Source organism: Mus pahari, chromosome 7 (assembly GCF_900095145.1).
Source record: "Mus pahari chromosome 7, PAHARI_EIJ_v1.1, whole genome shotgun sequence".
Classification (NCBI taxonomy): Eukaryota; Metazoa; Chordata; class Mammalia; order Rodentia; family Muridae; genus Mus; species Mus pahari.
Window position 1 is genome coordinate 349,801 of NC_034596.1, and position 13,910 is coordinate 363,710.

Genomic DNA, 13,910 nt, shown 5'->3' on the forward strand with positions numbered 1-13,910 from the left:
TTCTCCCAACCAAAGTCAGCAGATTGGAGCATTTAGACCCGGGAGGAAATTATAAACCCTCGTACTGTCCCATCTGTTGTCTTCTGTGTGTATCTCTCAATGAACAAGATAACACACATAAACACATACATACTATGTGCCCCCAGTTATTTCTCAAAGGTACTTTAAAAGAAGAAGATGGCAGAACAAGACCAGCAGGGTTTCCAGCGCCATTTTAGAACGGCGTGTCCACGAGGATAAGATACCTACACAAACCCAGAAAGCTTCAAAAGTATGTATGTCACCGTTTTGATGGGAACTATGCAAACATGAGAAGAAACAGTCACGTCAAACATCTAGTCTACATTAGACTCTTCATCGAATGTGACACATGAGCTCAGGGCTAGACTCTCCTCATCTGTTGTCACCCAGTGTGCAGAAAGGTATAGATGTTTTGTGGTGTGTGTTAGAAGAGTCAGAACAAAAACAAGGAGATGCATTTTGCCTTGGGTAAGTCATTTTTATTTGGTTCATGGAGTAATCCCAAACAAACCAATGTATTTCTACCAAAGAAAAAGCCATACAAAGCAGTGGTTATCAACCTGTGAGCCATAACCCCTCCAAGAGGCCACAAGGGTGGCCCTGAGACCATCGGAAAACAGATACTTACATAATTCATAAGAGTAGCAAAATTACAGTCATGAAGTGGTCATGAAAATACTTTTATGGTTGGGAGACAGCACAGCATGAAGGATGTATTAAAGGGTGGCAGCATTAGGAAGACGAGAACCACTGCAAGAAAGCTCTCTGACCAACTCGCTCGTAAGCTAGGTGACAATGAAGAGATTCACAGGCACGGGGTCTTAGGCCAAAGGACCTGGGAACTAGCCAAATCTCTACAGGTCCTGTTTACAACCGCCCAGACCCCAGGAACCCTGGGGCCCTTTCTCTCCTGTCTATATGAGGTCCATTTTCCCCCCTATTGTTTCCTTGAAGGAAAAGGCCCAGAGTACTTTGTAAATTTTCCTGGAATCATTTAATTGCCTGCTATTTCCAGTGTAGTGACCTCCAGAAAACTGTTTTTCTCTGGTCAGTCTATATCGTGGACATTTTCCAACAGATACTCCAAACAAAGAAAATTCTAGAATTAAGGGAAACTGAGGATCAAACATAAAACACAGAGAGGTTTCCATTGCAATGTCTCTCAGAGCCCTTTCTATGCTGGCCTGCACATGAAGGAAATAGTAGGTAATGTTTTACCTCAAATACAAAGGAAATCCCCTCTTGGACAGCTAACATTCCATGCAAGAACTCGGAGAAACACCTGCCTGTGTGCCTGTCCACCACTGTCACTTAGACTCTAACCTAACACTCTGTCTTCAACACAGGTGTGCTTGGGGGAAGATGTTTGGGACATTTAAGACAAGTTCAGGGTTTTAATTTGAAATGGCAATAGTCATTGGCCATGGGGAATTGGGTTTATAGCTAGAAAGTTCAGGCATCTCATTTCTAGGAAAGATCAGACAGTAGCTGAACATTTGCATGGCTGCGCAAGAAGTCTACCAGAAGGCTGACTCTGTATCTGGATTGGGAGCTCCACTATCTCAGCTACCCGTGAGGCTGCAGCAGTCACTTTTGCCCCCAAGGGTGTTCCTCAGGAGCTGACATTTGTGTATGGTTTCCCCTCACATGATGATGATGTCACTGCCACCTTTAGCTGAGGTGGAGCAGCTGCTGAAACCGGGGCCTCTTCTGGATTACAGTAAGTCCTGCTCCGCCCCCCCCCCCCAACATCCCCGTTCCCTCATAGCTTCAGAAACTTTTGGGGGAGGGATGAGTAAATGAGGTTCTGTTTTGTTCCACTGGAGACACTGGCCTGGCTAAGACATGTGGACATGTGGGGGTTCTGCTGAGAAGCGTTTCCTTTCTCTGGGAGGAGAGAAGGCCCTCACCCTGAGGTACTTCCAAGTGGTGGCTACAAGCCATGCTGGCCCTGCCTCTCTATTACCTTGGCAGACGTGTGTCTCTGGAGTTCTCCTTAGCTCTGACCATCCCACCTTGTTCCCTGTCTCTTTCTTAGGGAGCATCCTTGAAGTGAATGCACCCTGAAAAGGGAAGTGGGAAGTGCTTGCCTGTGCAGCCAACTGCTCATTAAAGCTCTGCCCCCTTGTGGCAAGCTTCAGTCTAGCTTTCCCAGGTAAATTCTTAAATACTCGCTAATTACTTTGAAGCATGCAAACCAGGAACTTTATTAGGAAAGAAAAAAAACACAATTAACACTCAGCTGTTTACCTGACCTCTAGCCACCTGAACTGCTCTCTGGGGTACCCATTCTCACACCTTATCTGAGTCTTGTTGGGTACTGCTTTCTCCTGGAAGCCTTTCATCCTGCTGGCAAGGGCACTCAGGAAGCCAGGTGAGCACTCAGCTAACATACTCCCCACCCCCAGACACCCAACTCAGTTCCTAACTCTGCTAGCACACAGGAGTGGCTCAGAGTCACCCATGGATCGCAACTTGCCTCCAGCATCTCTCCCGGAAGTGAGTATGTGTACATATACATACAGGCAGAGAGGTGTGACTGTGAAACAACATGAATACATACATGCAGACAAAAATAGTAGCATCAACATATGAAAACAGACATACGAATGGACAGGTGGAGACTCAAGGACTTGGTGCTTTTCAGGCACATTTCATGTTGGATTTTCTGACCCAGGAGTTTGGTAAGAACCTTGGTTTACTTTTTCTGCATAATTTAAAAAAATAAAAAGATTATTAACAGTAAAAAAATCTTCTCTATTCAGTCAATGTTCACAGTTGGCAGAAATATATAGCTGTCCCTCTGAGAGCCTCTTCTAGACCTGGTCTTTGCTCTTTGGGATTTGTGCATTTACAGGAGTTAAACCCAGCTAGTGCATACTAGCAACCCAGCAGCTGGGAGGTAGATACAGGCAGGTCAGACACACAGGGTCATCTTCCCTTACATGGAGAATTCAAGGTCAACCCAGATTCCCCCAAAACAAATCCACAAAACCAAATAGGTACTAAAACAGCCCTCAGAAGAGGAGGCTGAAGGTCAACATTACCTATAGGACAGTCCTCGATACTGTGTGGAGACATCGCTGAGGTCACCTTCTTGGGAGCTGATTCCATTGCCAGCCTTTGAGAACATGAAATGCCATACGAAAACCAACAAGTCAGAGAGAAAGTGGGGGCTATGGCCCCAGTGCACTCAGGGCAGCAAGACTGGGAGCAAGGGGCTTAGTCTGTGATCCCCACATCCCAGCTTTGCCTTGCCTTGCTATGGCTGCCCAGTTACAGAACTTAGGATAAGCAAGCCTTTCTACAGGAGAGGCTCGGGACCCAACTGGGATCACAGCTGTAACGACTGGAAGACTCTCAAGTGCTTTACAAATTCGAGTGAAATCGACAATATTGCTTTATCTGTGCTGATTCGGAGGAAACAGAGAGGGGTCTGGGCAGATCGCAATGGAGGGAGAATGGCATCTACACAGGCATTGTTAGGAGAATTTGGAGTCAAAATGACATATTTTTGCATATGACAAAAAAGTGCTATTGGGTGTTCAAAAATTCTGCCAACTGAGAATATTCAGTTCATTTCTGAAAATACTTTTTCCTATACATCTACTTGACAAAGCAGTTGTAAGAAAAACAAAACAAAACAAAACAAAAAAACCAATTTCATTGTTGCCATTCTCTTGGTTGGATAGAGTTAGGGCAGAAGAGTAAGAGATGACAGAGGTGGGAGCACAAGCTTTGAAGTTAGGAGGGCAGACTTGGAACTGGCCCCACCAGACCAAAGCCCACTCCCACCCCAGGGCTCAAAAGTTCTTACAGTCAGAGAGTCTCCCAGAGCTGCCACAACTTGGATGTCTGCAGGTCTCAGGGCATGCACTGAAAGACAAGCAGACATGCTTGAGTCTGGGAAGAGAGCTGAGGGTACAGTCTACTCCTTTTGCTTCATGCCAACACCAGAAACAAGACTGCATGTGTGTTTAGACCATGTAGAACTGAGGAGCCCAAACTGCATTGGCAGAATTTTCATGCAAGTTTCCTATAAGAGGCACAAACAATTCTTAGCCTTGTGTCAGGCTAGAAGATAGAAAAACAGATGCTAGAAATGTAAGACACAAAGCAGGGATGGAGAAGATGAGGCAGAATTCCATTTTAGTGCTGGTGGTCATGTGAGAAGTCAGTGATGGCCTAAGTGCCCAACCAGACAGGCACTGGCTCACATACAGGCCACTTAGAGCCGGGTTTTGGATTTCCACATGAATCTAAGACATAGTCGTGGCAGGCCCTTCCATAATTTCCTAAAGTCCTTCTTTTGAAGAGCCCAGAGAACTTTCTAGATCCTTCCATAGGCAGAGGCTGAGGACACATTTCCATAGAGACATCCATTTCATGGGACTCGCTGGCCTCGTTAACCTCCAGAATTCACCATCTTGCAGGACTGAGCCAACCATGGGCAAGTGAGTTCCCATGTCTTCTCTGTGCCCTGCTTAGATCTTGAAAGCAAGAGGATGGAAAAGAGCTCCCAACACAGATGCCCTGGGAGGGAACAAACTCCTAACACAGATGCCCTGGGAGCTTGGCCAGGCATGATGCTGCCAAAGTTGGACAAATAGCTCACTGGGATGGGAAGCAAGCACTGGATAGAATTGTGTTGAGTGGCTATCATATGAAGCCTTAGCTGATTACTCAGTGGTATGTATGCCTTTGTAGAGAGGTGTTGGATCTTGGTGGGTCACAGGGGCTGTGGTAGTCTGAAAGAAAATGGCCCCTATAGGCCCACAGGGAGTGGCACTATTTGGAGGTATGGCCTTATGGAGGATGTGTGTCATGGTGTGTGTGTGTGTGTGTGTGTGTGTGTGTGTAGGATGTGTGTGTAAGGTGTGTGTGTAGGGTGGGGGGGGGGGCCTTTGAGGTCTCTGAAGCTCAAGTCAGGCCCAGTGTGGCATTCCCTTCTTGTTACATGCTGATCCAGATGTAGAACTCTCAGCTCCTTCTCCAGTGCCATGTCTGCCTGCCCACTGCCATGTTTCCTGCCATGATGATAATGGACTAAAGCTCTGAACTGTAAGCCAGTCCCAATGAAATGTTTTCTTAAGAGTTGCCGTGGTCACGGTGTCTCTTCACAGCAAAAGAAATCTTAACTAAGACAGGGGCTTACCTGAGGTTGGTGGTGAGGCAGAAGGGGCTCTCTCCTCGCAAAACATCCAGGTTCCATAACCCTAAATACAAAGAGCCAATCCTAGAATCTTAGGACTAAGTGGGTGGGAGTCAGGCAGCAGAAAAACTGGATGGTATCAGCCTTCCTCAGCAGAGCCCTGGGTCCTATTCCTGGGGAGGGGTCTCCAGGGACACTGAATATCAGCCAAGCTGAGATGTTGTAAGTCTGACCTCTCTTTCATCCAAGGTAAGATTCAGGGATGGAACAAATGACCCACCCCACCCTCTGCCTTTTCCTTCAGTTGTGTAAGGCTAGGTTGATTCTACTCTCACCTATAGAAGGTGTGGGTGGAGAGATGGTTTTAGGAAAGGGAGTGAACCCTCTGTTTTCTTTCAGGAACTCTTACCCATCTTCCCATCAACAGAAGCTGCCCACCCCATTGCCCAGGGAGCCCTTTGATAGAAGCCATAGATAGATACCAGGTTGCTGTTCTTGGTAGTGCTCAGAAATGGTGAGGCCTGTGGGAAGAGGCGAGTGAGCAACGGAAGGAGTTACACCAGCCTAGACATGCTCTTTTGCAGCCTCCTCAGGGCCACAACCAGAGCTTAGACCCTTCCAGAAAGGCTGACCACCCTGAGCTCCTGCCCAGAATGTATTGGGTCTTCTCTGCTACCTGAACCGACCCTTAAGTAGCTACCAGGAATGGGTGAACATTCTTTCTTGCACTCAGCCTATTGGCTAAGGATGTTGGGCCTCTTTTTTCTACCCTACCCCTTTCCAACAGCACCCCTGTCACCCCCAGGTGCCTGCCATTCGAAACCTACTTTGCCCTATAGAAGCCTGAGTTTCTTTTTACTTAAGCAAGAAAAAGCAGACCCCTCCCAACCCCCAACTTCTTCTCCACTTAAGCCCTGGTCCAGTAGTTCCAGTGAGAATCCTGGGACCCTTTGGGGGACCCAGAGGAATTCTGGGTTTTGAGGCTGCAGCTACAAAACTCTAAGAATCTGACATTTTATGAGTGGAATTGGGGTCCTTCTCTGCTGATGGGGAAGATCTGTTTTCCTAGCTCTGGCTTCCATCTTAACATCCTGCCTGCCTCCACTTTCCATTCAAGCATGCATCACTCTGATGCTTGGTCTCTTGCTCTTCCCAGCTGGTCATGAGCCAAGGGCTACATGGAAACAGGCTATCCCTGTCTCATTTGCCCTAGAAAATCTCCTCTCCTTTCCATAAGAGCCACCACATCACTCCTGCCTGTCCAAAAGAGGTGTAGCCCGTCTAGACTTGTGTTGATGTCCTTGCCATCAGAGGTAAGGAAAACACTAGAGGGTTCAAGTCACTGTGGGTCAACCATTCCTCTCTGTTTAACCAAAGGGGATGATGTGGATTGTCAACCTGGAATATGGATGGGATGGGTGGGTGGGCAGAGAGGAGCTAAGATGAAGGCTTGGGTTGACTGGGCAGAGGAGATGCTATACTCAGAGGGTATTGTTAGGAGAGCCCACTCTACCTTGTTCGGACACATGATAGGGGCCTTGATTTCAAAATTATGTTGTCTTGTCTTGTGGCCCACAGGTTCCAGCTAAACAAAAAAAGCAAGAAGACAGGGAATGAGCAATAGGCAGACCAAGCAGTCAAGATGCTGGGGGTGTGGGGAGGAAGGGAGATGCAGGCAGCTGGGCCAGAAGGGAAAATCCTTACCCTACAGCTCTTACCATGTTCTTCCAGAGGGCAATGGCTGAGCGGGCATGAGTCTTGACATTAAAGTGGAAACAGTCAGGGGCAAAGAAAGAGCTGTCGGGCAAGCCCTCCTAGTCACCAGGCAGAAAGGGAGGGCAAGTACGGATGTCAGAAAACTCAGCTGCTCACCCTGGGGGCTCCCCTCATCCTCAATGCCTCATTTCTTTACCAGGGTCCGTGGCATGGACACATTTTCAAAGAAGGGCTGGACAACCACAGTGAAATCATCCCTTGTGTCATACCGTCCGCTCTCAATCAGCTCTTCAGTTCCCTTCTGCCGGAGGAGACGGAGACAGGGGTTGCAATAGTTAGGAAAACACAGTGAAACTGGTCTCAAGTTTTACTACCTATTCTTAACCAACACTTGAGTTCCTTCCTAAGAGAGGAGGAGGAGACAGGAGAAGATGGGGTTCAGTGAAGTGTGCTCTGTGACCTCCTACTGAAGCTTCATTCAGAGAAGCGGCTCTCTGACCCCTGTCATCCGTGAATGTATTTCTGTTGGCACAGTCCTTGGCAGTCACCACTCTCAGCCAAGGACAAGAGACTTAGCATCAACTTATTCTACTTGGGGCTTACAAACTTCTGAGAGTCCTTCACGGTGGCAAAACCCTCCTGCTTACCTGATACTGCCTGTTCCTTTCAACAAGGCTGGCAAGTTCTGCTGAGTTAGCACCAAGGTTCAGGACACAAGGACACAGGTTCCTACCAATAAAACCAAAGAGCCCCCAGTCTGAGGTCATCATCCTGAATGAGCTCTGGCCTGAGACTCTGTGTATTTCTTGTAAGTTGAAGGGTATTAGGAATCTGAGTCTGGATCAAAGGATGTCACAGAAAAAAAATGTTCATGGCCTGAATTTGCTCTTGGAAACAAGACCTTCCTCCTGATGTCTATAGGAGTGATTTTTATGGAGCTGAGTCACCAGAAGGTTGTATGAAGATGTGCAGAGAGATAGACCCTTCTCCTAAACAATAATAAGAACAAGAACAGTAATTGCTAGTACACGCTACATGCTAACAGTGCCAAGCACTATGTATTAAAATGTTTAAATCTCTTCATCATCTCAGAATTTTTTTTCAAGACAGGGTTTCTCTGTGTAGCCCTGGCTGTCCTGGAACTCACTCTGTAGACCAGGCTGGCCTAGAACTCAGAAATCTGCCTGCCTCATCTGCCTGCCTCTGCCTCCCAGATGCTGGGATTAAAAGTGTGTGCCACTACTGCCCAGATTCCTGGAAGTTTTTATTGCCCCCATTTTAGAGGTGAGCAATCTGAAGATGGAACACTCTGGGATTCTAGTTATGTTGACAGCTAAGGAAGAGGATCATGAGTTTGAAGCCAGTCTGGACAGCTGAGCAAGACACTATCTCAACATAAAAAGTAAAGGGCCTTGGGGCTGCCTGTCTAGGGTGCATAAAACCTTGGGTTCTGTCCCCAATATTAAAAAACTGGGTGTGGTGGTCTCTGCTTGTAATCCTAGGACTCTGGTTGGTAGAGGCAGGAGGATCAGAAGTGTAGGCATAGCAGTCATTCTCAGCTCAAGAACCAGTTTGAAACCAGCCTGGGATATACAAGACCCTCCTTTTTAAAAAAGACAAAAGCAAAAAGGGCCAGGCATATAGTTCAGTGATAGCAAACTTCCCTAGCACATGCAAGGTCCTGAATTTACTGAGGACATCAGGGAGAAGAGATGACCAAGTTTCAGTGGTTAAGTAACTTCCTCAAGGTCACACAGCCATATTGACTTGACACTGGTGGGAGCTGGGACTTGACTAAGAAGTCACTGAATTAAATGGCTATGTCAGTCTGCAACTCCACTCTGGTTTGTCCAGATCTGTCAAATCTGGACTTCCACCCTGGGTATAAGGTGATAATAGCCCAGGTGGCTCTGTATAGATGGAGTAGCAGAGAGGGAGCTTGGCCACCGAGACAGAAAGGGAGAGAGGGCAGTCTCAAAATAAGGAAGCTCTTGATCGTATCAACACAGACACTCTCATCTTCAAGTGCACTTGGCAAGAGACTTCTCCAAACAGGTTTTAGTGGACTTCAAATCTCTGCAGTGACCAGTAGCCGGAAGCCTGGGGGGGGGTGGAATCTATTTTGAAGTGGAATGTATACACTGAACCCTCCATGTGCCCCAGTGACTGGAGAAAGTGGCATCTAGTAGATGAGTCAGCTTTGAAAATTAGCATGTCTGACACCAGCCCGGGCAGGCAGCGTGTGTCTGCACACAGTGTCTTGAGCCTTCTCTAGGGAACTTGTGTAGTCTGCCCTACTCCTCTAGGGAAGATCTGGCATAGTTCTCCATGGATCAGCCAGTATACCTCCTTAATTTCCAAGAACAAGGCTGGCCCTTGTGAATTATTCATTCAGTTCATCTGCAAACAGCCCCTGAGCCCCTATGCTGTGGTGGCAGTGACTCAGTGCTCACAGGCTGTGGAGGATAATCACTACACTGAAGTGATGAATGGCCACGTGGTGTGCCCAGGAACATGATGAGGGCTAGAGGGCAGGGGAGGAAGATTTGCACAGCCTCCATGACCAGTTAGAAAAGCATCCTCCTTCCAGAGGTTATACAGTTGTCTGGTGCTAGAGAGGAACTCCATCTTCGGTTGGGTCTGGAGGCTGAGAGTTGATGCCACCAGCCTCCTAGGAGCACCCTTCTGAGGACCAGAATGTTCTGTTCTCTAAGAGAAGATTCACCCCTCGATCTTGCCAATTCTGATCTCACATCTCTCTTCTACAGAGTAACAGTAGCCCTGGGTTTGTGTTTGTCCCACCTGGAGCACACACATGCCATTCAGAAACACTGTCTGTCCTGGGGACCAGCCTCTGGGAGGTGGTCACTATGCTCTGGATGCTGTGGGCTGAGTGATCCTATTCTTAATACCCCCTCTCTCTCTTCCTTGATGAAGGGGCCATGTGGCTGACTCGTCAGAAGGCAGATTCCTTATGTGCTCTCTCAGAGAGACTGCTGAGGTCTATAGCAATGTTTACAGAAGATAACCTGAGCTGTATGTCCCCCAGGGAGACCTTTTCAGGTTAAAATATGGGGTAGTTCTAACCATCCTTATACTCTACCCTGGGGGTTCCTAAAAGAATCTGCCAAGGCCCACAGTCCTTTCAGGAACATGAGTGAAGTTGTCACCAGACCTGAGGATAATCCGTGGGCATCTGACTGTAGGTTCATCGAACAGTTCTCTCAAGGGGGTGATCTCAATCACCTTCACCATGTTCACAAAGGCCCGGGGAACCTGCAGAAACAGAATCAGTCACCAAGATAATATGGTAAGATGGTATTGGCTTCTTGCTTCTCACATGGGGGCTGGAGCTCAGAGTTTGTGACTACCTCCTGGCCCCACCCACTTCCGTCCTCTCTTATTTCTGCTCTTCGAGGATACTAGAGCATACATGCAGGTGTCTGTCAAGTAGCTCTCAGAACTGCTCGGAGGCCTCCGAGGTCACAGACAACAGCTCTGATGGAGCAACTCAGAGGCCCGTGTGGTCTAACCTCTGTACCTCTGCATGGAGGATGTCCAGGGCGTTCTTGATGTTGTCGATGAAGTTTTGGGGAGAAAAGCGAGTCTGTAGGCAGAGGAAGAATCTCATGAGACCCGTGCATCCCCCATCTCCTCCCTATGAGCAGGACTGCTTCCAGGTTTGGCTTCTCCTCTTTCTATATTTTAATCAGAGTTGGCAATAGTGAAACAGAGGGTTAATCTTTGGGGGGTCCTAGCTACAATGCTTGCACTCATCATGACCCTCAAGAAAGTCTTTCATTTTGCCTAGAGCCAGGAAAAAAACTGAATTGATTTTGTATTGACTAGAGGTTGAGCCTTAACTGTCCCGTATAGCTCCTCTGAAATGGGGCTACTGAAGTGGATGACCTCAAGATCTGGTTCCACTATCTGCCCTCTTCTGAGCCTCAGGTCATCAATCACTTCTAAGTGCCTCGAGGGTGCATGGGGCTACGAGGGAGTCTGTGGTGCCTCCAAACAGAAATCCACTTTAATTTTTTATGTGTGGTTTTAGAACTGTGTGTGTGTGAGGGGGAAGAAGGGAGGAAGGAAGGGGGGGAGGAAGGGAGGAAGGGAAAGGGAGAGGGGATGGATGTACACAGGTGACATCCATGTGTGTGTATAGAGTCCAGAAGTTCACACCAGATGTCTTTCTCCCTCATTTTTGGGGACAGGGTCTTCTACTGAATTTGGAGGTTTATCTGTTCAGCCAGACACATCTGGCTTCTTATGTGGATGATAGGAAATTTATCTTCAGGTTTTCATGCTTGACTAGGCCTGCATCCCAAGCCCCATTTTCAGAGCACTGAAAAAAAAAAAACCAGTGGAACGCCTTCTCTGGGTGAAGCGCATCCAAGAACCCCACCTTACAACAGGTTAAAGCAGTGTCCCTCAGGAAGCTGGGAGGGGGACCAAGGTTCCAAAGCTTCACCCATCCCCTAGAGCCTGTCAGTTCTCCTGTGAGATCTTTAAATATCATCTTTAAAGTCACTAGCCCTGGATGATTCTGATATCAGGAGTTATTGTAAGGGTTTGGGGACAGGTCATCCTCTTGGCATTCTTCTGCCTCACTCTGTTAGTCCCTCACTCCCTGTGATAGTTTGAATATTCTTGGTCCAGGGAAAGGCACTATTAGGAGGTGTGGCCTTGTTGAAGTAGGTGTGTCACTGTGGGCATAGGCCTTAAGACCCTTAATCCTAGCTGCCCAGAAGCCGAAAGCCAGTCTTCTCCTAGCTGCCTTAGGCAGGAGAGGTAGAATTCTCAGCTCTTCCTGCACCATACCTGCCTGCATGCTGCCATGCTCGTTGGTAATGAACTGAACTTGTGAACCTGTAAGCCAGCCCCAATTAAATGTTCTTGTAAAAGTTGCCTTGGGCCAGGCAGTGGTGTGGGTGGCACATGCCTTTAATCCCAGCACTCAGGAGGCAGAGAGGCAAATTTCTGAGTTTAAGGCCAGCCTGGTTTACAAAGTGAACAGACAGCCAGGGCTACACAGAGAAACCCTGTCTCAAAAAAAACAAAAACAAAAACAAAAACAAAAACAAACAAAGAGTTGCCAGAACTTAAATGCCAAAGAACAGCTGCAAAGCTTCAGCGACCTGCCCCTGAAGGGCCTGAGACCTTTGAGCCTGGCCTGTCTGTTGACACTGAGACCTCCCAGCCTGACTGTGGCTTCAGCTCAAGTGGGGACCCCCCTTGCTCAAGCTCACTGCTCCCTCGGAGGAGGCATCTGTGGAGAAGAGGCCTTGCTGCCCCCTCATGTGAAATGTGATTCCTCAGTATGGCAGGGTTCAATCCCGTGCCCAGCCAGAGGCTTCCTCATGAGCTATGGCCTGGTGACCCACTTCAGCACATACCCTAGTGCTGTGGGGGAGCCGGCACAGAACCCCATCCCCCTCCCAGGACACTGGCCACCTTGCTCAGGGATGGACTATGCAGAGCCCTACCTATGGGCCTCAGGCCACAGACTGCTTATTGTGACTCTTGATAAAGGCTGTTTGCCACTGGGGAAAAAAAAAGAGTTGCCAGTAAAACCCTAACCAAGACACATGCCCAGCTGGCAGGTCTCCTGCACTATGTGTTGAGAACCCCCCTTGCTCATGCCATGGCTACTTTGATTTTTGGAGTTACTTATTTATGTATCATTGAAACCCAATGGTGGTATCTCTCCTGTGCTATGAAAAGTTGCTTGTTTCTGGCCCCTAGCTAAAGGAAACCCCAAGGACAGAGCTTGTGTCTCGTTTGCCACTGCTCACCTCTGGGCACAGCACGTGGCACAGGTGTGGGTGTGACACTCACAGGTGGTTTGGTTTAAGGGATCTCCTTCAGAGGGACTTGGGAATACAGGAAGAATACATGTGACACCCATAGAGGAACACCGTTGTGGGTTTCCCAGAAGCCCCAAGAGGTGTAGACCTGAACCTTACTGGAAATCACTTTCTCTAGAGATAGCAGCACAAAGGTGTAAGCAGTGCAGAAAGGAGCCAACCTGTAACTAGCTATAGAAACAGGCAAGTCTTTCTTAGCTAACACAAGGTTATCTAGTTTTCTAGAATGATATGATCAGGCTCCCTCAGTAGGGAACTTCACCAGGACCAGCATTCCAGGTGAATGTCCTCTGGGTCTTAAGGTTAATGAATCCCCAGTTGGATTCATGCCAAGCCATGTACAGAGTCCTGACCTAGCTATGCTGTTCCAGGACCCAGTGGCCAACGATGGAATCTTTCCTGGGTGTGAGGGGCTGAAGAGTTACCAAGTTATTGCAGGAACCACAGAGGTCATTGCCTCCTATAAACACAGTGATTATCTTCCAGTCTTCCTGAAAGTTTATTGTCTGAAATGAATAGAAATAAATAGGGTTAGGGAGGAAACTCTCGTAGAGGCGGTTCCCCACATATCATAGAGCACAAACTGGGTTTTGGCACAGCAGACACAGGTCTGTCTCCAACCACCCTGGTAGGAGGAGTGCTTTTGAGTTTTGCATGGAAGATAGGGAAATAGGTCCTGGCCCTGGGAAGGGAAGGTTGTTCTAGAGTCTTCTAGAAATCTGGAGATCTAATAGCTTTACAGAAGAAGGACCATCTTCCATTAAGAAGGAACTTTCCTTAGCCCATGAGTTAAAGGTGCCTGTGAGAAATCCCAGCTGGGTCTGGGCATTGTGGTGCATGACATTATCCCAGGCACTAGCAATGCAGAGGTAGGTAATTTTCTGAGTTCAAAGCTGGTCTGGTCTACAGAGAGAGTTCCAAAACATCCAGAGCTACAAAGAGAGAGAGAGAGAGAGAGAGAGAGAGAGAGAGAGAGAGAGAGAGAGAGAGAGAGAGAGAGAATTTGATTTGGGGCTTAGAATTTTAAAGGGTAAGAGTCCATGATCATAATGGTGGGGAGCATAGAAGCAGGCAGGCATGGTAATGGAGCAGCAGCTGAGAGATCAAATCTTAAGACTCAACCATGAGGCAGAAAGAGCTAAGTGGACCTGGCA

General features: G+C 47.8%; 1 protein-coding gene across 1 annotated transcript in view; it reads right to left on the minus strand.

The window, feature by feature from the left end:
- Positions 1–13,910, minus strand: part of Plb1 (phospholipase B1) — a 126,154-nt gene that overhangs the window by 40,549 nt on the left and 71,695 nt on the right. The window contains exons 24-34 of the mRNA XM_021202165.2: positions 13,182–13,262; positions 10,431–10,496; positions 10,065–10,165; positions 7,537–7,618; positions 7,086–7,190; positions 6,892–6,987; positions 6,687–6,758; positions 5,656–5,694; positions 5,177–5,237; positions 3,839–3,897; positions 3,069–3,142 (exon numbers count right to left, since the gene is read on the minus strand). Coding sequence (XP_021057824.1) covers positions 3,069–3,142; positions 3,839–3,897; positions 5,177–5,237; positions 5,656–5,694; positions 6,687–6,758; positions 6,892–6,987; positions 7,086–7,190; positions 7,537–7,618; positions 10,065–10,165; positions 10,431–10,496; positions 13,182–13,262 — 836 coding nt within the window. The remainder of the gene's footprint in view (positions 1–3,068; positions 3,143–3,838; positions 3,898–5,176; positions 5,238–5,655; positions 5,695–6,686; positions 6,759–6,891; positions 6,988–7,085; positions 7,191–7,536; positions 7,619–10,064; positions 10,166–10,430; positions 10,497–13,181; positions 13,263–13,910) is intronic.